The sequence below is a fragment of the Anomaloglossus baeobatrachus genome, chromosome 8 (genome assembly GCF_048569485.1).
Source record: "Anomaloglossus baeobatrachus isolate aAnoBae1 chromosome 8, aAnoBae1.hap1, whole genome shotgun sequence".
Lineage (NCBI taxonomy): Eukaryota > Metazoa > Chordata > Amphibia > Anura > Aromobatidae > Anomaloglossus > Anomaloglossus baeobatrachus.
Genome location: NC_134360.1, coordinates 47,862,879 through 47,887,477, shown reverse-complemented (window position 1 = coordinate 47,887,477; position 24,599 = coordinate 47,862,879). Strand labels below are relative to the sequence as shown.

The window sequence follows — 24,599 nt, the reverse complement described above, 5'->3', positions numbered from 1 at the left end:
GTATCACGTATGATGGGATTAGATTCACAGCTCAGCAGACAGTATCAGATGATAGGATTAGATACACAGCTCAGCAAACAGTATCACACATGATGGGATTAAATACACAGCTCAGCAGACAGTATCACGTATGATGGGATTAGATACACAGCTCAGCAAACAGTATCATGCATGATGGGATTAGATACACAGCTCAGCAGACAGTATCACACATGATGGGATTAGATACACAGCTCAGCAGACAGTATCACGGATGATAGGATTAGATACACAGCTCAGCAGACAGTATCACATGATAGGATTAGATACACAGCTCAGCAACCAGTATCATGCATGATAGGATTAGATACACAGCTCAGCAGACAGTATCACACAGGATGGGATTAGATACACACCTCAGCAGACAGTATCACATGATAGGATTAGATACACAGCTCAGCAGACAGTATCACATGATAAGATTAGATACACAGCTCAGCAAACAGTAACACACATGTAAGGATTAGATAGACAGCTCAGCTGACAGTATCACACATATTAGGAATACATACACAAAGTAATGCTGCACATTGTCTCCAGTGATGATGTGTAATGATCTTCTGTGCCATTACATGATGGGGGCAGTAGTTCTGTGCACTCTCATGTCTGTGCTACTGCGGACCCTCCTGTATTTCAGTCTAGTGTCCAGCAGGGGTCTTTTCTCGGACATCGCTCACTATCTATTAATAACCCGGCAGTGTCAGGTTTTCCAGTGACTTCCAAAGAGGGGACAGTAAACACGATCCCCTCTCCCCCGCATGACTCTTGTCGCCATATTCTCTCCGTACAGGGGTCAAAAGTTGCAGCCCCTCGTGTCCCCCTGTGATTCCCTGTAGACCGGCTGCAGTGCTGCTGTCACCATGAGCAATGCCACCTATCACATCTCCAGCTTGCTGGAGAAGATGACGTCCAGTGACAAGGACTTCAGGTGAGGAGGGGGCTCCAGGAGCAACCGCAGGGCAGGGGCTGTACATAGGATTACATCTATGGAGATAAATGCTGCACCCTTCGTGAAGTCATCTGGAAATGATGGGGGCATAGGTGCTCATCATCTCTACGTGACTGCATCGCATGTTCTTGGATGTTATTTGCACTTTTATAGCAATCGAGCTTTAAAACAGCAAAAATGTTCCTTGTATAACAGTGCAGGAGCGTTATAATGAGATAATAATGTATATAGAGGTCCTCAGTGCTGGACGTAGATGGTCATGGGGCAGGGAGATTTCACACTTTCGATTCGTCACCTGTTATCCTACCTGCCCCCTAAATTTGTAGGCGCCCAGGAGAACTGTGTTTGACCAATATTAGATTTAGCCTTCCATGGCTACCTTGTCATGGCTGGTGGGCATGGAATTGACCAATATGCGCCAAATGCTTTCCTTTTCTAAAGTATATTCTATATAGCAGTAATGCAGTTAAATGTCATATATTCAATGTTTGCATATATCTTAGCGCTTACAGAGATTGCTGATTCTTTTGTTTGTCATCTGGTTTATATAAAGTACAGTCAGATTGACATGGCTGATTCCAGAGAACAGTAGATCACTTATGATATGTCAAACACATCACCTGGATATATTGGATTTTAAACTTTTTTCCTTCCTGAAAAAGGTTCATGGCCACAAATGATCTGATGGTGGAGCTGCAGAAGGACTCCATCAAGTTAGATGAGGACAGCGAGCGGAGGGTGGTGAAAATGCTTCTGAAGCTGCTGGAAGATAAAAACGGAGAGGTGCAGAATTTAGCAGTGAAGTGGTGAGAGAGGTGTGGGGACCTAGTGACCCTCATGTGCATTGTCTGTAAATTCACAACTGCCTCACGACTCCTAGACATTCTCCATAGCCTTCATACACTATTTCCAGTTTTCCACCATACATTCACATTTGAGGTCCCTCTATCTCCAGTTCTCCACTATAAATTCACAGTTGAGGTCCCTCTATCTTCAGTTCCCCACCATACATTCAGTGTTGAGGTTCTTCTATCTCCTGTTCCCCACCATATATTCACAGCTGAGATTCTTCCATCTCCAGTTCCTCACCATAAATTCACAGTGGAGGTCCCTCTATTTCCAGTTACCCACCATACATTCACAGTTCAGATTCTTCCATCTCCAGTTCCCCACCATATATTCACAGCTGAGATTCTTCCATCTCCAGGTCCCCATCCTACATTCACAGTGGAGGTCCCTCTATCTTCAGTTTTCCACCATATATTCACTGTTGAGGTTCTTCTATCTCCAGTTCTCCACTATAAATTCACACTTGAGGTCCCTCTATCTCCAGTTCTCCACCATACATTCACAGTTAAGGTTTCTCTATCTCCAGCTCTCCATCTTACATTCACAGTTGAGATTCTTCCATCTCCAGTTCTCCATCTTACATTCACAGTTGAGATTCTTCCATCTCTTGTTCCCCACCATATATTCACAGCCGAGATTTTTCCATCTCCAGTTCTCCACCATACATTCACAGTTGAGGTCTCTCTATCTTCAGTTCTCCACCATACATTCACAGTTGAGATTCTTCCATCCCTTTTTTCCCCACCATACATTCACACCTGAGATTCTTCCATCTCCAGTTCCCCACCATACATTCACACCTGAGATTCTTCCATCTCCAGTTCCCCACCATACATTCTCACCTGAGATTCTTCCATCTCCAGTTCCCCACCATACATTCACACCTGAGATTCTTCCATCTCCAGTTCCCCACCATACATTCTCACCTGAGATTCTTCCATCTCCAGTTCCCCACCATACATTCACACCTGAGATTCTTCCATCTCCAGTTCCCCACCATACATTCTCACCTGAGATTCTTCCATCTCCAGTTCCCCACCATACATTCACACCTGAGATTCTTCCATCTCCAGTTCCCCACCATACATTCACACCTGAGATTCTTCCATCTCCAGTTCCCCACCATACATTCACACCTGAGATTCTTCCATCTCCAGTTCCCCACCATACATTCACACCTGAGATTCTTCCATCTCCAGTTACCCACCATACATTCTCACCTGAGATTCTTCCATCTCCAGTTCCCCACCATACATTCACACCTGAGATTCTTCCATCTCCAGTTCCCCACCATACATTCACACCTGAGATTCGTCCATCTCCAGTTCCCCACCATACATTCACACCTGAGATTCTTCCATCTCCAGTTCCCCACCATACATTCACAGCTGAGATTCTTCCATCTCCATTTCTCCACCATACATTCACAGCTGAGATTCTTCCATCTCCATTTCTCCACCATACATTCACAGCTGAGATTCTTCCATCTCCAGTTCTCCACCATACATTCACACCTGAGATTCTTCCATCTGCAGTTCCCCACCATACATTCACACCTGAGATTCTTCCATCTCCAGTTCCCCACCATATATTCACACCTGAGATTCTTCCATCTCCAGTTCCCCACCATACATTCACACCTGAGATTCTTCCATCTCCAGTTACCCACCATACATTCACAGCTGAGATTCTTCCATCTCCAGTTCCCCACCATACATTCACACCTGAGATTCTTCCATCTCCAGTTCTCCACCATACATTCACACCTGAGATTCTTCCATCTCCAGTTCTCCACCATACATTCACACCTGAGATTCTTCCATCTCCAGTTCCCCACCATACATTCACACCTGAGATTCTTCCATCTCCAGTTCCCCACCATACATTCACAGCTGAGATTCTTCCATCTCCAGTTCCCCACCATACATTCACACCTGAGATTCTTCCATCTCCAGTTACCCACCATACATTCACACCTGAGATTCTTCCATCTCCAGTTCCCCACCATACATTCACACCTGAGATTCTTCCATCTCCAGTTCCCCACCATACATTCACACCTGAGATTCTTCCATCTCCAGTTACCCACCATACATTCACAGCTGAGATTCTTCCATCTCCAGTTCTCCACCATACATTCAAAGTTGTTGTCTCTCTATCTCCAGTTCCCACCATACATTCATAGTTGAGGTCCCTCTTACTTCAGTTCTCCAACATTCATCCACATTTGAGGTTCTACAAGCTCCATATGTGCATGATATCCTATCAGGAATGTGAATATTGTGTTTATCTCCATTGACTTTCTGCAGCCTGGGACCTCTGGTGGGAAAAGTGAAGGAGCATCAAGTGGAGATGATTGTGGACACTCTGTGCAGTAACATGCTATCTGAAAAGGAACAACTGAGAGATATCTGCAGTATTGGACTAAAGACCGTTATATTGGAGCTTCCTGCAGCAAGCTCAGGTAGACACCAATGAACTATGGGTAAGATTGAGATACATGAGAGGAGAGTGCAGCTCTGGAGTATAATACACAATGTAACTCAGTACAGGATAAGTAATGTATGTACACAGTGACTGCACAAGCAGAATAGTGAGTGCAGCACTGGAATATAATACAGGATGTAACTCAGGATAAGTAATGTATGTACACAGGGACTCCACCAGCAGAATAGTGAATGCAGCTCTGGAGTATAATACAGGATGTAATTCAGGATCAGTACAGAATAAGTAATGTAAGTACACAGTGACTGCACCAGCAGAATAGTGAATGCAGCTCTGGAGTATAATACATGATGTAACTCAGGATCAGTACAGGATAAGTAATGTATGTACACAGTGACTGCACCAGCAGAATAGTGATTTCAGCTCTGAAGTCTAATACAGGATTTAGCTCAGGATCAGTAATGTAATGTATGTCCAAAGTGACTGCACCAGCAGAATAGTGAGTGCAGCTCTGGAGTATAATACAGGATGTATATCAGGATCAGTACAGGATAAGTAATGTAATGTATGTACACAGTGACTGCACCAGCAGAATAGTGCGTGCAGCTCTGAAGTATAATACAGGATGTAACTCAGGAACAGTACAGGATAAGTAATGTAATGTATGTACACAGTGAGTGCACCAGCAGAATAGTGAGTGCAGCTCTGGCGTATAATACAGGATGTAACTCAGGATCAGTACAGGATAAGTAATGTAATGTATGTACAGTGACTGCACCAGCAGAATAGTGAGTGCAGCTCTGAAGTATAGTACAGGATGTAACTGAGAATCAGTAATCTAACATATATTAATTATTGGTGAGCGAGCACTACCATGCTCGTTTCTCAAAACGAGCCGAACCCGTCCGAACGTCTGACCTGCTCATTTTCAGTGTCGAGCATGTAAGTGCTCGCTCATCACTAATATTAATGCATTTCTTATGTTTTTCCTACAGGCTCTACTTTAGCCGCCAATGTGTGCAGGAAGATCACAGGACAACTGACAGGGGCTATAGGAAAGCGGGATGATGCAGCGGTGCAGCTCGAGGCTCTTGATATACTGTCGGACATGTTGGGAAGGTGAGATGATTCTTTATAGCGAGTTTATTTTTGTAGTGGGCGCTATCTCACCTCCTCCGTGTCCCCGGCAGGTTGGGAGGGGTGCTGTACTCCTTCCATCCCTCCATCCTGAGCTGTCTTCTGCCACAGCTCACCAGCCCTCGTCTTGCAGTGAGGAAGCGAGCGGTGCTGGCGCTGGGGCACCTGGTGCAAACCTGCAATGGAAACTTATTCACAGAACTTGTGGAACATCTGGTGACGGAAATGAAAAAGAATGAATCCACATCGACCACGAGAACGTACATTCAGTGTGTGGCCGCTGTCAGCTTGCAGGCAGGACACAGACTGGGTAAGGACGGCACGATAATGCATATGCATAGTATAGAAACATTATAATCTATTACCTGGTCCCCTTATATAGAGCTAGTCCTGCAGTGTCAGTCCCCTTTATCCCATCTACTCTTCCTCCAGGGCCACATCTAGAGAGAATTGTGCCCCTAGTGGTGGGGTTCTGTAAAGTGGAAGATGATGAGCTGCAGGAGCAGTGTTTCCAGGCACTGGACTCCTTCATCAGACGCTGCCCCAAAGAAATCTCATCTTACGTCCCCACAGTCATTGATTTGTGTCTGAAGTATATTTCATATGACCCTAACTACAACTATGACAGTGAAGAGGAAGAGGAGACGATGGAGACAGAGAGTGACGAAGAACCAGGTTAGTAGGACCCACAAATACTGCTCCCTATATAAGAATATAACTAAACTACTATACTACTGCCCATATGTACAACAATATACAGTAACTACAATAATAGTGCCCCTATGTACAATAATATATCTACTATAATACTGCCTCCTATGTACAAGAATATAACTACTATAATACTGCCCCCTATGTACAAGAATATAACTACTATAATACTGCTCCTCTGTACAAGATGATATCTACTATAGTACTGCCCCTATGTACAATAATATATCTACTATAATACTGCCTCCTATGTACAAGAATATAACTACTATAATACTGCCCCTATGTACAAGAATATAACTACTATAATGCTGCCCCTATGTACAAGAATATAACTACTATAATACTGTCCCTATGTACAAGAATATAACTACTATAATAGTGCTCCTATGTGCAAGAATTTAACTAATATAATACTGCCCCTATGTGCAAGAATATAACTATTATAATACTGCCCCCTATGTACAAGAATATAACTACTATAATTCTGCCCCTATGTACAAGAATATAACTACTATAATACTGCCCCCTATGTTTAAGAATATAATTACTATAATACTGCCCTCTATGTACAAGAATATAGCTACTATAATACTGCTCCCTTTGTACATGAATATAACTACTATAATACTGCCCCTATGTACAAAGCTATAACTACTATAATACTGCTCCTATGTACAAAGATAGGGGCAGTATTATAGTAGTTATATCTTTGTACATAGGAGCAGTATTATAGTAGTTATATGTACAAAGATATAACTAGTATAATACTGCCCCTATGTACTTGAACATAAATAGTGCTGTGGCTTTGGTGTCTCTAGAGAGTGATGAAGAATACAGCGATGATGATGATATGAGTTGGAAAGTAAGACGCTCAGCTGCTAAGTGCCTGGAGACTCTTATCACGGCCAGACCCGATCTCCTATCAGAGTTTTATAGATCAGCGGCTCCGGCGATCATTTCACGATTTAAAGAACGAGAGGAGAACGTGAAGGCGGACATCTTCTCTGCGTACATCGCACTGCTCCGGCAGACTCGCTGCTCTCACAGCTGCAGACAGAACGTGGAGGCCACAGATAAGGGGGACAGTCCTCTCAGTGCTCTGCAGAAACAGGTGAGGGAGGCAAAGCAGAGGGCCTCCTGATTCCCGCTCGATGGTCACCACATTGCTGTCCTCCCTATGTAGGTTCCATCGATTATGAAGTCTCTCCAGAAACTTCTCAGGGATAAGAGCATCAAGTCTCGTCAGGGATGTTTTGCAGTTCTTACAGAACTGACCGGTGCACTTCCCGGCTGCCTCTCTCAGCATATTCCTGCACTGCTTCCAGGTAAGAGTCCATGATATCCATGGGCAGCATTGCCTGATCTTCTTGTGTCACCAAGTGGCTCTATTTTCTTTCTACCGATAGGTCTCGTCTTCTCCTTGACGGATAAAGGCAGCAGCTCCAATATGCGCCTGGATACACTGATGTTCCTTCACGTTATCCTCAGCTGTCACCCCCCCGAATGCTTCCAGCCTCACCTTCCAGCCCTCTTACCTCCGGTAGTTACCTGTATTTCTGACACCTTCTACAAGATCACCTCCGAGGCCCTACTGGTTGCTCAACAGTTGGTAAAAGTGATTCGACCGCTGGACCAGACCAAGGTACCCGAGCCTTCACCCTATACCAAAGAGCTATTCAGTGCCACATTGAAAAGACTGCAGGCAACAGATATTGACCAGGAGGTGAAGGAGAGGGCTTTGTCTTGTATGGGACATCTTATAAGCCATCTTGGAGACCAACTGGGGAATGATCTCCCACCCACTCTCCTGCTCATCCTTGAACGTCTCCGTAATGAGATCACAAGACTGACAGCGGTGAAGGTTCTCACCCTCATTGCAGGATCCCCTCTCAAGATTGACCTGCGGCCATTGCTGAAGGACGCACTGCCAATTTTGGCCTCTTTTCTACGCAAGAACCAACGAGCCCTCAGGCTAGGAACGGTATCTGCCCTTGAAGTGTTAGTGAGGAACTACAATGACTGTTTAAAGCCCGCCATGTTGGAGCCCGTGCTGGGGGAGCTTCCGTCTCTTCTGGCTGAATCAGACATGCATTTGGCTCAAGTGTCCGTAGATTTTCTTACCACGCTGGTGTCTGCACATACGGCCTCTCTTCCCAAACTTAGTGCCCGCATCCTCCCCCAACTATTTCAGCTGGTGCACTCCCCTCTACTCCAAGGAGGCGCCTTGGCATCCATTCTTTCGTTCTTGAAAGCGCTGGTCATGAGCCACACAACTCACCTTGGATATGCCGATCTTCTCAAGCAACTCACAGGTCCTGTCCAGTCCACTGGGCCCACCCTTCACAAACAGGCCTTCCATTCTGTGGCCAAGTGTGTGGCCACTTTGGCCAGTGCCTGCCCTAAAGAATCCAATGCTTCCATTACCCAATTCATACAAGATGCCAAAAATCCCCGTGTTGGAGACCCTGTGAAGGTCTTGGCTTTCTTGACGCTGGCAGAAATTGGGCGCGAGAGGAGCCTTGGCAGCCAGCAGAAGGAACTGAAGACTGTGATCCTCGAGGCTTTCGCATCCCCCAATGAGGAGGTGAAGTCTGCAGCATCGTACGCCCTTGGAAATGCCTGTGTGGGCAGTCCTGCAGATTTTCTGCCCTTCCTTCTGCAAGAAATTGGGGGTCAGCTCAGACGGCAATATCTGCTCCTACACTCTCTTAAAGAAGCACTTACCTGCCTGCCCAGTGAGGAGCTGCGACCTTACCAGGAGGACGTATGGAAACTGCTGCTGGAGCATTGCGAGGCTGCGGAGGAAGGCACCAGGAACGTGGTGGCGGAATGTATGGGGAAGCTGACCCTTGTGAACCCGGCACAGCTTCTGCCGCGGCTGTGCAAACAGCTAAGCTCAGGTGAGAATGGGGGACAGGATTCAGCAAAAACATTGGCTGGACCATGTTGAAATGACCACATCAGGAATCGGTGGCTGATGGACCAAGGCATCATGCGTGCGTCGCACTGATGAGGTTTTGAAGATGGCGGCACGTAGGAGGTTCACAAGCCTCTGGTCCATTGGTCACAGACTACTGATATGGCCGCTGTGCTGGGGTCCAGTAAATCTTTTTTTATCAACTCTATTGGGGGCAACAAAATGAGACACCTGGTGATTAAAGGGATCGATCAGTACCATGTACACAGATCTCAGTGTATCTCAAATATGACATTCAAAAATATTTTAATTTGTCTTCATCTTCAAGACCTCGGCTTGTAATCAGTGAGCAGAAGTATTCTTATCTATTCTAAGGCTGATATTGTAACCACAGTGAACGGACACAGTTGGCGAGTTTTGTAAAGTGTTTCAGATGGGTGGCCGGCCTCCGGCAAGGTGCTTTACTAACGATGGGGGGTGGTAATGTAGTACAGCTGCCTAGATTAAATAGTGCTGGAATAAATGGTGCAAACACTGGACAATCTTATTAGGAGGCACACAACTTTTAATATTGCCGATCTGTGCACCAGAAACTGCAATCTGGTGTAAATGATCGAGTCTTTCACTCTGCACACCCCCTGCAAGAAAAGAGCAAAACAGGAGTTATAGCCTTTGAAGAATTCTCTGCACTGGCCCTAGTCACTGACAACAGAGATGTTGACACATTAAAATACAAAGTATAACATTAAGTTACCAAACTTTTAGTTATAGGAACATTTGGAAACCATGTGTCCATTGTTAATTTCTTAATAGATAAAAAAAAAAATATGCAATCATTCACTTTATAGGACACAGGGGTAAATCTTTTGCTTTCTGTCAGACAATACAATAAGAGTTTGACTATAGTCACCACTAGGGGGAGCTCCCTGCATAGATTTATACAGCCACCACTAGAGGAAGCTCACTACATACAGATTTATACAGTCACCATTAGAGCGAGCTCATGACATACAGATTTATACAGCCACCACTAGAGAGAACTCACTGCATACAGATTTATACAGCCATCACTAGAGAGAACTCACTGCATAGAGATTTATACAGCCACCACTAGAGGGAGCTCCCTGCATAGATTTATACAGCCACCACTAGAGGGAGCTCACTAGATGCAGATTTATACAGTCACCACTAGAGGGAGCTCATGACATACAGATTTATACAGCCATCACTAGAGAGAACTCACTGCATACAGATTTATACAGCCATCACTAGAGAGAGCTCACTACATAAAGATTTATACAGCCACCACTAGAGGGAGCTCACTACATATAGATTTATACAGTCACCACTAGAGAGAGCTCACTACATACAGATTTATACAACCACTACTAGGGGGAGCTCACTACATACAGATTTATACAGCCATCACTAGAGAGAGCTCACTGCATACAGATTTATACAGCCATCACTAGAGGGAGCTCACTGCATACAGATTTATACAGCCATCACTAGAGGGAGCTCACTGCATACAGATTTATACAGCCATCACTAGAGAGAGCTCACTGCATACAGATTTATACAGCCATCACTAGAGAGAGCTCACTGCATACAGATTTATACAGCCATCACTAAAGAGAGCTCACTGCATACAGATTTATACAGCCATCACTAGAGAGAGCTCACTACATACAGATTTATACAGCCATCACTAGAGGGAGCTCACTGCATACAGATGTATACAGCCATCACTAGAGAGAGCTCACTGCATACAGATTTATACAGCCATCACTAGAGAGAGCTCACTGCATACAGATTTATACAGCCACCACTAGAGGGAGCTCACTGCATACAGATTTATACAGCCATCACTAGAGAGAGCTCACTGCATACAGATTTATACAGCCATCACTAGAGAGAGCTCACTGCATACAGATTTATACAGCCATCACTAGAGAGAGCTCACTGCATACAGATTTATACAGCCATCACTAGAGAGAGCTCACTGCATACAGATTTATACAGCCATCACTAAAGAGAGCTCACTGCATACAGATTTATACAGCCATCACTAGAGAGAGCTCACTGCATACAGATTTATACAGCCATCACTAGAGAGAGCTCACTGCATACAAATTTATACAGCCACCACTAGAGGGAGCTCACTACATACAGATTTATACAGCCTCCACTAGAGGGAGGTCACTACATACAGATTTATACAGCCACCTCTAGAGGGAGCTCCCTGCATAGATTTATACAGCCACCACTAGAGGGAGCTCACTGCATACAGATTTATACAGCCACCACTAGAGGGAGCTCACTGCATACAGATTTATACAGCCATCACTAGAGGGAGCTCACTGCATACAGATTTATACAGCCATCACTAGAGGGAGTTCACTACATACAGATTTATACAGCCACCACTAGGGGAGCTCAATGCATATAGATTTAGCCACCACTAGGGGGAGCTCACTGCATACAGATTTATACAGCCACCACTAGAGGGAGCTCACTGCATACAGATTTATACAGCCACCACTAGAGGGAGTTCACTACATACAGATTTATACAGCCACCACTAGGGGAGCTCAATGCATATAGATTTAGCCACCACTAGGGGGAGCTCACTGCATACAGATTTATACAGCCAACATTAGCAGGAGTTCATTGCATAGAGTTACACAGTTACCACTAGGAGCTACTCATACAATTTTATACTGCCACCACTAGAGGGAGCTCACTACATAGATTTATAGTCACCAATAGATGGCGCTAACGGCATGCAGATTTAGACAGCTACCACTAGGAGGAGCTCACTGCATACAGATATATACATAGCCACCACTCTAGGGAGCTCACTGCATACAAATTTATACAGCTATCACTAGAAGGAGTTACCTACATCCAGATTTATACAGCTACCACTAGGTAGAGCTCACTACATCCAGATTTATAAAGCCATCACTAGTGGGAGTACCCTGCAAGACATGCTGTTGACTCAAGACTCAATCAGTATTTTTACATTCATAAGCCTTTGTATATTCCTTACTGGTTTGATTTACAAGATCAGTATCCATATGGCAGGCTGTCCACACTCATCTGCCATGTTTATCTTTTCATTACTTGCTCCCCGATTTGCAGGTTCCCCGCATACTCGCAGCACAGTGGTCACCGCTATCAAATTCACCATATCAGACCAGCCGGCTCCAATTGACCCCCTCCTGAAGAATTGCATTGGTAAGTGCTTTTAAAATACAAGCCTGACACCTAGTGATCACTGATCTGCATTACAAATGCAAATAGAAAATTTTAAATAAGACCAGATATAAAATTGTTTGATCCATGTTTTATATACAGGCGATTTCTTAAAACCCCTCCAGGACATGGAGCCCAATGTCCGTCGCGTCACACTAGTCATGTTTAATTCAGCTGCTCATAACAAACCATCTCTGGTGCGGAGTCTTCTGAGCAGAGTCCTTCCGCCTGTGTATGAAGAGACTAAAGTACGGAAAGAACTAATCCGTGAGGTGAGGGGATATTTCCATAGATGTCTGTCACATTAGCAGTGTATTAATCTATGCTTAAAGGGTATCTGTCACCAGGTTGTTTTTTTTCTCCCCCCATCTGAGAGCAGCATAATGTAGAGACAGAGACCCTGATTCCAGCAATGTGTCACTGAGCTGTTTGCTGTCATTTTGATACAATCCATGTTTTCTCTGCTCCAGATCTAGCAGTTAGGCCGGTGTCCCACTTACGATTACCGCGCATATATCTCACGAAGGGTTTCACGGTCTCACACTCTGCTCACAGGAGCGGATCAGTTGCATGCAACCGACTAGCTCCTGTGAGCAGCATGCGAGTCAGTGATGGGTTGTGCACCGTGAAACCCGCGCGATATATTCGAGCGGTAATCGCAAGTGCGACACCGGCCTTATACAGAGCTCATTAATATGCTGGACTACCTGCAGCATGCCAAGTAGTCACTGTTTAATCAGCAGGAGATTATCAAAACTACACTAAACACTTCAGTGATATCGCTGGAATCAGGGTCTCTGCCCCTACACTATGCTGCTCACAGATTAAGTGGCAAAAAACTGGGGACAGATTCTCTTTAAAGGGACTCCTATCAGCACAGAATGACTGGTCACACAAAAGGAGAAGCACTAGTGCATCATGGTGGGGGCTAATCATTTCAATTCACCTTCCCACCTGCTGGTTTTCTATCTCCTCCCTTCTGACTCTATAGCTGGGGTCACACTAAACGACAGCGACAACGACGTCGCTGTTACGTCACCATTTTCTGTGACGTAGCAGCGACCTCGTAAGTCGCTGTTATGATCGCTGCTTAGCTGTCAAACAGCAGCCGAAGCAGCGATCATAATGACAGTGCTGCAACATGTGCAGAGAGCAGGGAGCCGCGCACACTGCTTAGCGCTGGCTCCTTGCTCTCCTAGCTACAGTACACATCGGGTTAATTACCCGATGTGTACTGCAGCTACATGTGCAGAGAGCAGGAGCCGGCACTGGCACCGTGAGAGCGGCGGAGGCTGGTAACGAAGGTAAATATCGGGTAACCACCTTGGTTACCCGATGTTTACCCTGGTTACAGCTTACCGCAGCTGCCAGACGCCGGCTCCTGCTCCCTGCTCGCTTCATTTCGTCGCTCTCTCGCTGTCACACACAGCGATCTATGCGTCACAGCGGGAGAGCGACGACCAAAAAAATGAAGCTGGACATTCAGCAACGAGCGGCGACCTCACAGCAGGGGTCAGCTCGTTGCTGGATGTCACACACAGCGACAGCGACGGGACGTCGCTGCAACGTCACAGAAAATGGTGACGTAGCAGCGACGTCGTTGTCGTTGTCGCTGTGTGTGACACCACCTTATGAGGCCAGAGCTGTCAATAATAGAAGAGGGGAAGGGTGGAGATAGAGGGAAAACAAGCAGGTGGGAAGGTGAATTTAAAAGGTTATCCCAGCCATGATGCACGAGCACCTGTACTTTGTGTGAACAGTTATCCTATGCTTTAACACAGAACTCCTTTTAAATTGTTTAAATGAGGCCATGAACTAGTTAATATAAACAACAACAAAAAGTATAAGGCCTAAAAAAAAAACCCCATTTTATTGAAAATAATTAAAAGTTATTACAAAGATGCATTAGGTGCCATCAGATATAGGGAGGGGGGGGCAGAAACCAATTGTACAGTATAGATCACAGCAATATTACTCAAAATATATCGCAAGTATGAGAATCTATGGATATAAAAATCCCCAACAGAGTATATTTTATCAAAGTGCACAGTGCATAATTAAAAGATATTATGAGAAAAATTCCCAATAAATGAGCCATAAAGATGGACACGTTATCAGTATGGAGTATACCGAATCCGTGTCTGCACTACTCAAGGATAAACCAAACAAAGGAGGATTACGAGTAAATGTGCAAAATACAATGATTTTTATTAATGAAGAGCACACACAACATAACACAATGTCACAAGATAAAAACTACCAAGAAATATAGGGGGAGTACAAGATGTATGATAGGCAGATGAATAATAGCCAATAAAGTTCCCATTTACCTCTAATCATCCAAATACACTGATAAGTGGAAAATAAACTAAACCTAAAAATTGGGGATAAAAATTAAAGGATGAAGAGGAAAGAGAAAAACAGGTAAGAATTTATAAAGATCTGCCACAGTATCCAATAAAGTGCATGTGCACACGACTGGGCAAGGTCCCCAGTATAGCCATACTTAGACAAGAAGGTCAGGAAAATTACCTAAAGTGCAGGTGCAGTCACAGGGGAATCAAGGCGCAGTTACAACATCAGTACAAAATACCCATAAAGATGCAGGACCACCACCAACGCGCGTTTCACAGAGGTACTGTTGCTTTCTCAAAGAGGAAGACCCTGCGCAAAACGCGCGTTGGTGGTGGTCCTGCATCTTTATGGGTATTTTGTACTGATGTTATACCTGCGCCTTGATTCCCCTGTGACTGCACCTGCACTTTAGGTAATTTTCCTGACCTTCTTGTCTAAGTATGGCTATACTGGGGACCTTGCCCAGTCGTGTGCACATGCACTTTATTGGATACTGTGGCAGATCTTTATAAATTCTTACCTGTTTGTCTCTTTCCTCTTCATCCTTTAATTTTTATCCCCAATTTTGAGGTTTAGCTTATTATTCACTTAGTGTATTTGGATGATGAGGTAAATGGGAACTTTACATTGGCTATTATTCATCTGCCTATCATACATCTTGTACTCCCCCTATATTTCTTGGCAGTTTTTATCTTGTGATAGTGTTATGTTGCGTGTGATCTTCATTAATAAAAATCGACACGGTGGCTCAGTGGTTAGCACTGCAGCCTTGCAGCGCTGGGGTCCTGGGTTCAAATCCTACCAAGGACACCATCTGCAAGGAGTTTGTATGTTCTCCCCGTGTTTGCGTGGGTTTCCTCCCACACTCCAAAGACATACAGATAGGGACTCTAGATTGTGAGCCCCAATGGGGACAGTGTTGCCAATGTATGCAAAGCGCTATGGAATTAATAGCGCTAGATAAATGAATAAAATTATTATTGTATTTTGCACATTTACTCGTAATCCTCCTTTGTTTAGTGCATAATTAAAGTAGCTATTCTTTGTAACCACCATGTAATAACATCTTTCATCCAACAGATGTCTCTCTAGCTCAAAAGGTTATTAGTATATACAACTTGCAGTTTATCACAGTGCAGAGCGCCCTCATCTGGTGGAACCTAATAAATCTTTATAATAACTTTTAATTATTTTCAATAAAATGATCTTTTAGGCCTCATACTTTTTGTTGTTGTTTAAGTTATCCTATGCTGTTAACAGTGCCACATATTTCCACAGGTTGTGTGTGGTACTGCAGCTTATTTTACCAATTAACTATCCTTTCATTCAAATTTTGTGTATTATAGGGACTACTTATAAGCTGCTAATTATGAAGAGTCTGCATCCTGGGACCCCCCCAACATGCAGTTACAACACCGCTCCGAGGTGGGCAGCTCCTGCACAATAACAATGTGCACTTCAGAGCGGTGTTTTGACTGATTGTTGGTTGTTTGGATCCTGGGACTCCCACCAATCAGAACATTTTAGTCCCATTAACAGAAAATTGGATTAAAGGGACTCAGTCAGCACAGAATGACTGTTCAAACCAAGCTTAGTGCATCATGGCGAGGCCAAACATTTAATTACACCTTTCCACCTTATTATTTTCTATCAATCTCCTCCCTTCTCTGGCTTTATGAAGCCAGAATGGTCAATCCAAGAGGCGAGGGTAGAGATAGAGGGAAAGAAGGGAATTTTGTTTACTTACCGTAAATTCCTTTTCTTCTAGCTCCAATTGGGAGACCCAGACAATTGGGTGTATAGCTTCTGCCTCCGGAGGCCACACAAAGTATTACACTTAAAAGTGTAAAGCCCCTCCCCTTCTGCCTATACACCCCCCGTGCATCACGGGCTTCTCAGTTTTGGTGCAAAAGCAAGAAGGAGGAAAAGTTATAAATTGGTTTAAAGTAAATTCAATCCGAAGGAATTTCGGAGAACTGAAACCATTCAACATGAACAACATGTGTACACAAAGAACAACAGCCCGAAGGGAACAGGGGCGGGTGCTGGGTCTCCCAATTGGAGCTAGAAGAAAAGGAATTTACGGTAAGTAAACAAAATTCCCTTCTTCTTTGTCGCTCCATTGGGAGACCCAGACAATTGGGACGTCCAAAAGCAGTCCCTGGGTGGGTAAATAATACCTCGTAATAGAGCCGTAAAACGGCCCTTTCCTACAGGTGGGCAACCGCCGCCTGAAGGACTTGCCTACCTAGGCTGGCATCCGCCGAAGCATAGGTATGCACCTGATAGTGTTTCGTGAAAGTGTGCAGGCTCGACCAGGTAGCCGCCTGACACACCTGCTGAGCCGTAGCCTGGTGCCGCAAAGCCCAGGACGCACCCACGGCTCTGGTAGAATGGGCTTTCAGCCCTGAGGGAACCGGAAGCCCAGAAGATCGGTAAGCTTCGAGAATTGGTTCCTTGATCCACCGAGCCAGGGTTGATTTGGAAGCCTGTGACCCTTTACGCTGGCCAGCGACAAGGACAAAGAGTGCATCCGAGCGGCGCAGGGGCGCCGTGCGAGAAATGTAGATTCTGAGTGCTCTCACCAGATCTAACAAGTGCAAGTCCTTTTCACACTGGTGAACTGGATGAGGACAAAAAGAGGGTAAGGAGATATCCTGATTGAGATGAAAGGGGGATACCACCTTAGGGAGAAATTCCGGAACCGGACGCAGAACCACCTTGTCCTGGTGAAACACCAGGAAAGGGGCTTTGCATGACAGCGCCGCTAGCTCAGACACTCTCCGAAGTGATGTGACTGCTACTAGGAAGGCCACTTTCTGCGAAAGGCGTGAGAGAGAAATATCCCTCATTGGCTCGAAAGGTGGTTTCTGAAGAGCCATCAGCACCCTGTTCAGATCCCAGGGTTCTAACGGCCGCTTGTAAGGAGGGACTATGTGACAAACCCCCTGCAGGAACGTGCGTACCTTTGGAAGTCTGGCTAGGCGCTTCTGGAAAAACACAGAGAGCGCTGAGACTTGTCCCTTAAGAGAGCCGAGCGACAAACCTTTTTTCAATCCGGATTGAAGGAAGGAAAGAAAAGTGGGCAAGGCAAATGGCCAGGGAGAAAAACCCTGATCAGAGCACCAAGATAGGAATATCCTCCACGTCCTGTGGTAGATCTTGGCGGACGTTGGTTTCCTAGCCTGTCTCATAGTGGCAATGACCTCTTGAGATAACCCTGAAGACGCTAGGATCCAGGACTCAATGGTCACACAGTCAGGTTGAGGGCCGCAGAATTCAGATGGAAAAACGGCCCTTGAGACAGCAAGTCTGGTCGGTCTGGTAGTGCCCACGGTTGGCCCACCGTGAGATGCCACAGATCCGGGTACCACGACCTCCTCGGCCAGTCTGGAGCGACGAGTATGGCGCGGCGGCAGTCGGACCTGATCTTGCGTAACACTCTGGGCAACAGTGCCAGAGGAGGAAACACATAAGGGAGTTGAAACTGCGACCAATCCTGAACTAAGGCGTCTGCCGCCAGAGCTCTGTGATCTTGAGACCGTGCCATGAATGTTGGGACCTTGTTGTTGTGCCGGGACGCCATTAGGTCGACGTCCGGCATCCCCCAGCGGCAACAGATCTCCTGAAACACGTCCGGGTGAAGGGACCATTCCCCTGCGTCCATGCCCTGGCGACTGAGAAAGCCTGCTTCCCAGTTTTCTACGCCCGGGATGTGAACTGCGGATATGGTGGAGGCCGTGGCTTCCACCCACATCAGAATCCGCCGGACTTCCTGGAAGGCTTGCCGACTGCGTGTTCCCCCTTGGTGGTTGATGTATGCCACCGCTGTGGAGTTGTCCGACTGAATTCGGATCTGCTTGCCTTCCAGCCACGGCTGGAACGCCTTTAGGGCAAGATACACTGCCCTTATCTCCAGAACATTGATCTGAAGGGAGGACTCTGTCGGAGTCCAGGTTCCCTGAGCCCTGTGGTGGAGAAAGACCGCTCCCCACCCTGACAGGCTCGCGTCCGTCGTGACCACAGCCCATGATGGGGGAAGGAAGGATTTCCCCTTCGACAGAGAATTGGGGAGAAGCCACCACTGAAGGGAAGCCTTGGCTGCCCGTGAAAGGGAGACGTTCCTGTCGAGGGACGTCGACTTCCCGTCCCATTTGCGGAGAATGTCCCATTGAAGTGGACGCAGATGAAACTGCGCAAAAGGAACTGCCTCCATTGCTGCTACCCTCTTCCCTAGGAAGTGCATGAGGCGCCTCAGGGGGTGTGACTGACCTTGAAGGAGAGATTGCACCCCTGTCTGTAGTGAACGCTGTTTGTCCAGCGGAAGCTTCACTATCGCTGAGAGAGTATGAAACTCCATGCCAAGATATGTCAGTGATTGGGCCGATGTCAGATTTGACTTTGGAAAATTGATGATCCACCCGAAACTCTGGAGAGTCTCCAGAGCAATGTTCAGGTTGTGTTGGCATGCCACTTGAGAGGGTGCCTTGACCAGCAGATCGTCTAAGTAAGGGATCACCGAGTGTCCCTGAGAGTGTAGGACTGCTACCACTGCTGCCATGACCTTGGTGAAGACCCGTGGGGCTGTCGCCAGGCCGAAAGGCAGTGCCACGAACTGAAGGTGTTCGTCTCCTATGGCGAAACGCAGGAAGCGCTGATGCTCTGGTGCAATCGGTACGTGGAGATAAGCATCTTTGATGTCGATTGATGCCAGGAAGTCTCCTTGGGACATTGAGGCGATGACGGAGCGGAGCGATTCCATCCGGAACCGCCTGGTTTTTACGTGTTTGTTGAGCAGTTTTAGGTCCAGAACAGGACGGAAGGATCCGTCCTTTTTCGGTACCACAAACAAGTTGGAGTAAAAACCGTGACCCTGTTGCTGAAGAGGAACAGTGATCACCACTCCTTCCGCCTTCAGAGTGCACACCGCCTGAAGAAGAGCATCGGCTCTCTCGGGGGGCGGAGATGTTCTGAAAAATCGAGTCGGAGGACGAGAGCTGAACTCTATCCTGTACCCGTGGGATAGAATGTCTCTCACCCATCGGTCTTTTACCTGTGGCAGCCAGGCGTCGCAAAAGCGGGAAAGCCTGCCACCGACCGAGGATGCGGTGTGAGGAGGCCGAGAGTCATGAGGAGGCCGCCTTGGGAGCGGTTCCTCCGGCGGTCTTTTTAGGACGTGACTTAGACCGCCATGAATCGGAGTTCCTCTGATCCTTTTGAGGCCTTTTGGACGAGGAGAACTGAGACCTTCCCGCGGGCCGAAAGGACCGAAACCTCGATTGTACCTTCCGTGGTTGAGGTCTGTTTGGTTTGGACTGGGGTAAGGATGAGTCCTTTCCCTTGGATTGTTTAATGATTTCATCCAATTGCTCACCAAACAGGCGGTCGCCAGAAAATGGCAAACCGGTTAAGAACTTTTTGGAAGCGGAGTCTGCCTTCCATTCACATAGCCACATGGCCCTGCGGACTGCCACCGAATTGGCGGATGCTACCGCCGTACGGCTCGTAGAGTCCAGGACAGCATTAATGGCGTAGGACGCAAAAGCCGACGCCTGAGAGGTTAAGGACACCACTTGCGGAGCAGATGTACGTGTGACTGCATTAATCTGCGCATGACAAGCTGAGATAGCTTGGAGTGCCCAGACGGCTGCGAATGCTGGAGCAAAAGACGCGCCGATAGCTTCATAGATGGATTTCAACCATAGCTCCATCTGTCTGTCAGTGGCATCCTTGAGTGAAGCCCCATCTTCCACTGCAACTATGGATCTAGCCGCCAGTCTGGAGACAGGAGGATCCACCTTAGGACACTGAGCCCAGCCCTTGACAACGTCAGGGGGGAAGGGATAACGTGTATCCTTAAGGCGCTTGGAAAAACGCTTATCTGGACAAGCTCGGTGTTTCTGGACTGCCTCTCTGAAGTCGGAGTGATCCAGAAACATACTCAATGTACGCTTGGGAGACCTGAAACGGAATTTCTCCTGCTGAGAAGCTGACTCCTCAATTGGAGGAGCTGGGGGAGAAATATCCAACACCTGATTGATGGTTGCTATAAGGTCATTCACTACGGCGTCACCTTCAGGTGTATCTAGGTTGAGAGCGGCCTCAGGATCAGAATCCTGATCTGCTACCTCCGCTTCATCATCCAGAGAGTCCTCCTGCTGAGACCCCGAACAGTGTGATGAAGTCGAGGGAATTTCCCAGCGAGCCCGCTTAGGCGGCCTGGGACTGCGGTCCATGTCAGAGACCTCACCCCGGGATCCATGGGTCACCCCAGGAGCACTTTGCTGCTCCAAATGAGGGGGGCCTGAGGTCAATGATTGAACAGTGCCTGGGGCCTGAGTCACCGGTCTGGACTGTAAGGCTTCAAGTATCCTAGCAGACCATTTATCCATACTCTCAGACAGTTTGTCAGCAAATACTGCAAACTCCGTCCCTGTCACCTGGACAGTGGTAGCAGGTGGTTCCACCTGGGCCACCAGTAGCAGAGGCTCCGGCTGAGTAAGTGCCACAGGGGCCGAGCATTGCACACAATGAGGGTCAGTGGAACCTGCCGGTAGTATAGCCGCACATGAAGTACAGGTTGCAAAGTAAGCCTGTGCTTTGGCACCCTTGCTATTTGCGAACGACATGCTGTTGTCTCCTCTGAGTACAATCCAGGAGGGTATATAGCCAAAAATCAACAGTGCGACCGTACAGTGTAAATGTATAGCATATAAACAAATATATATATGTACACTCCGGCACTCAGTGGGGCCAGCACCTCAGGTGCTGCTTACCGACCGCTAAAAAGCGGTTGTGTGATCACCAGAATCCCTGCCTGAGCCTCCCAGAGCCTGTTGTCTCTCCTCTCCAGCGTTAGAAGTGCTGACAGGAATGGCTGCCGGCGTTCTGTGGGGAGGAGGGGGCCGTGGGCGTGCCCTAGAAAGTGCGGGAATCTGGAGCCCCACTGTGCTGAATGAGGGGGGAGGAGGATACAGAGTATGCTCCAGCCCTCAGCGCTGACGTCCTGTGCAGCGTCCCGCCCTTCCCCTGACTGACAGGCCTGGGGGCGGGAATATGCGATACTAGGCCGCAAAAGCCGGGGACTAAAGTTATAAGCGCGGCCGGCATATAAGCGCGGCCGGCGCGGTAGTCCCCGGCGCACTAACACACCCAGCAGTGCTGCAGTGTATATGGCACAAGCGCTCCATGCGCGGTCCCCACGGGGACACAGAGTACCTCAAAGTAGCAGGGCCTTGTCCCTGACGATACCCGGCTCCTGTCCAGCAGATTCCCCAGGGGCTGCGGAGGGAGCACGGTCCCCTGTGCCTGGAGACCGATTAGGATCCCACTTCACCCAGAGCCCATTAAGGGATGGGGAAGGAAAACAGCATGTGGCTCCTGCCTGTGTACCCGCAATGGGTACCTCAACCTTAACAACACCGCCGACTAGAGTGGGGTGAGAAGGGAGCATGCTGGGGGCCCTATATGGGCCCTCTTTTCTTCCATCCGACATAGTCAGCAGCTGCTGCTGACTAAGATGTGGAGCTATGCGTGGATGTCAGCCTCCTTCGCACAAAGCATAAAAACTGAGAAGCCCGTGATGCACGGGGGGGTGTATAGGCAGAAGGGGAGGGGCTTTACACTTTTAAGTGTAATACTTTGTGTGGCCTCCGGAGGCAGAAGCTATACACCCAATTGTCTGGGTCTCCCAATGGAGCGACAAAGAAACAAGCAGGCGAGATTTAAAGGATTGGTCGCACCATGATGCACAATAGCCTTAATTTGCTTTGAAGAGTCATTCTGTGCCAACAGTACCTTTAAATTATATTAAAAAAAGTAGCTGTATGGTATTAGGTGATATTTACTGGTGTTTTCATGGCAGGTGGAGATGGGCCCATTCAAGCATACCGTGGATGATGGTCTGGATGTCCGCAAGGCGGCATTTGAGTGCATGTATACTTTGCTGGAGAGCTGCCTGGATCAGCTGGACATCTACGAATATCTGAACCATGTGGAGGACGGACTGAAAGATCACTACGATATTAGGGTAACTGTACAGCTATGGCCTGCATATTGGTCATAAATCATCTTAACCTGTGAAGGAGCTGAGCTATGCAAGACTCCTCAGTCCTAAAGACTCTACCCCTTTGTTTTGCAGATGCTCACCTTCATTATCCTCACACGTTTGGCTACTCTGTGCCCAAGTGCTGTTCTCCAGCGCCTGGATCAGCTCATCGAACCCCTTCGAGCCACTTGCACCACCAAGGTATGACTACTGTCAGTTAGGGTACTTTCACACTTGCGTTTTTTCCTTCCGTCACAATCCGCCCTTTTGGAAAACAGCGGATCCGTTAACGGATTCCGCTGTTTCCCATAGACTTGTATGGATTACGGATTGTGCCAAAAGGACCTGCGTTGGTTCCGCCGGGCGTAAGGAACGCAGCATGTAACTTTTTTTGAGCAGCGGAATCCTTAGGATTTCACTGCGCATGCTCTCTCTGGCTCCCTGCACCTGTAACCAGGGTACACATCAGGTAACCAAAGTGCTTTGCCTAGTTACCTGATATTTAACCTGGCTACGAGTGCAAGGAGCCCGACACTTCCCCTCCTGCACTCCACTCCGCATGTGTGTACACACACACACACACACCTGTCCTCAGCGCCATGGCCCCGCTTGGCTCCACCCACCCCGCACACATTCTCGGCGGCCGAACGATCAGCTGATCACCCGGCGACCGGCTGCTGTGAGCGATCAGTTGAGCGCCCGGCAGCCGGGTGATCAGCTGATCGTTCACAATAGTCTGCCGCCGGTAAAACTGTATATAAAAAAAAAAAAAAAAAAAAAGCTGATTCCGTTGTTTTGTACGATCCATTGCATCCATTGTGCCACTATATGCAACACATCTGTTGCATCCGTCACACAATGCAACAGACGCCATTCAACCCAAGTGTGAAACTAGCCTAACCGGCCCAATGAAGGACATCAGGGTGCATGTACCACTGATACACGCCGAGAGATTCTCCATACACACGACAGGCATAACGTGTAACAGACATGTCAGTCCACACACTGATCACTTACCAGCCTCCATCAGATACATCAATTGTTGCCCTTTTGTTTGCAGGTAAAGGCCGGATCCGTGAAGCAGGAGTTCGAGAAGCAGGATGAGCTGAAGCGCTCGGCTATGAGAACCATCACGGCTCTGCTCACCATCCCAGAGGTGGAGAACAGCCGCAGCATGGCAGAGTTCCTGATGCAGATCAGAGCCAACCCCGAGCTCTCGTCCTTAATGGAGAATATTCAGAAAGACTCAGTAGCTGCTTGCCCCGCGGAGATCATGGACATCAGCTAAGAGTCAGACAGCAGCTGCAGAGCACAAATCCGACCGACCGCACTAGGTACAGTGGCCACCAATCCTGCAGCTGAAGCCTGATCTCCGCCCAAGCACCACATCCAGAGGCGGCTGCCTTGTTGTATGTACAAGGGCTTCACATAGGAAACCAAAGTGTAGAAGTTTGTGTTTAAAACTTAATAAAATCCTAAAAACCAACCTGAGTATTGAAGAAAGTTCATACAGAGCAGAAAACCGAGGCTACAGGAAGCCATGGCTTATTCATTTAAGTGGGTGCAATTTCCCAATATGGCATGGAAGCTAAAATTAATGTCAAGTGCATGGCCTGGGAGGAGCTGGATCAGAACCAAGTATGCTCTATGTTGTGTCGGGCCCATTCCCTCAGATGCTGCACTTCTCATCAGTGTCATGTTTTGCATGTAGCATTGCTTTAAAGCAGGGGTTGGGAACCTTTTTGGCTGAGAGAGCCATGAATGCCACATTTTAAAATGTCCCTTCAGAGAGGAAGACGACAAACTAGTGCCACCCATTGGAAGCAGCAATCCTAAAAGTCATAAGTGGCTTTTTAAAACAAGCCTTTTCACAAGACCCAGGACCTATT

General features: G+C 47.2%; 1 protein-coding gene across 1 annotated transcript; it reads left to right on the top strand.

Moving 5' to 3' along the window:
- Positions 1–753: 753 nt before the first annotated feature.
- On the top strand, positions 754–24,196 carry LOC142249739 (cullin-associated NEDD8-dissociated protein 1-like). Its single transcript, XM_075321579.1, has 14 exons — positions 754–967; positions 1,651–1,794; positions 4,147–4,301; positions 5,278–5,401; positions 5,473–5,729; positions 5,852–6,094; positions 6,952–7,244; positions 7,317–7,458; positions 7,540–9,033; positions 12,195–12,290; positions 12,411–12,580; positions 22,528–22,692; positions 22,804–22,911; positions 23,771–24,196. Exons 1-14 carry the CDS (start codon positions 900–902, stop codon positions 23,996–23,998), a joined length of 3,687 nt encoding a protein of 1,228 aa, XP_075177694.1. The 5' UTR covers positions 754–899; the 3' UTR covers positions 23,999–24,196.
- Positions 24,197–24,599: the final 403 nt, after the last annotated feature.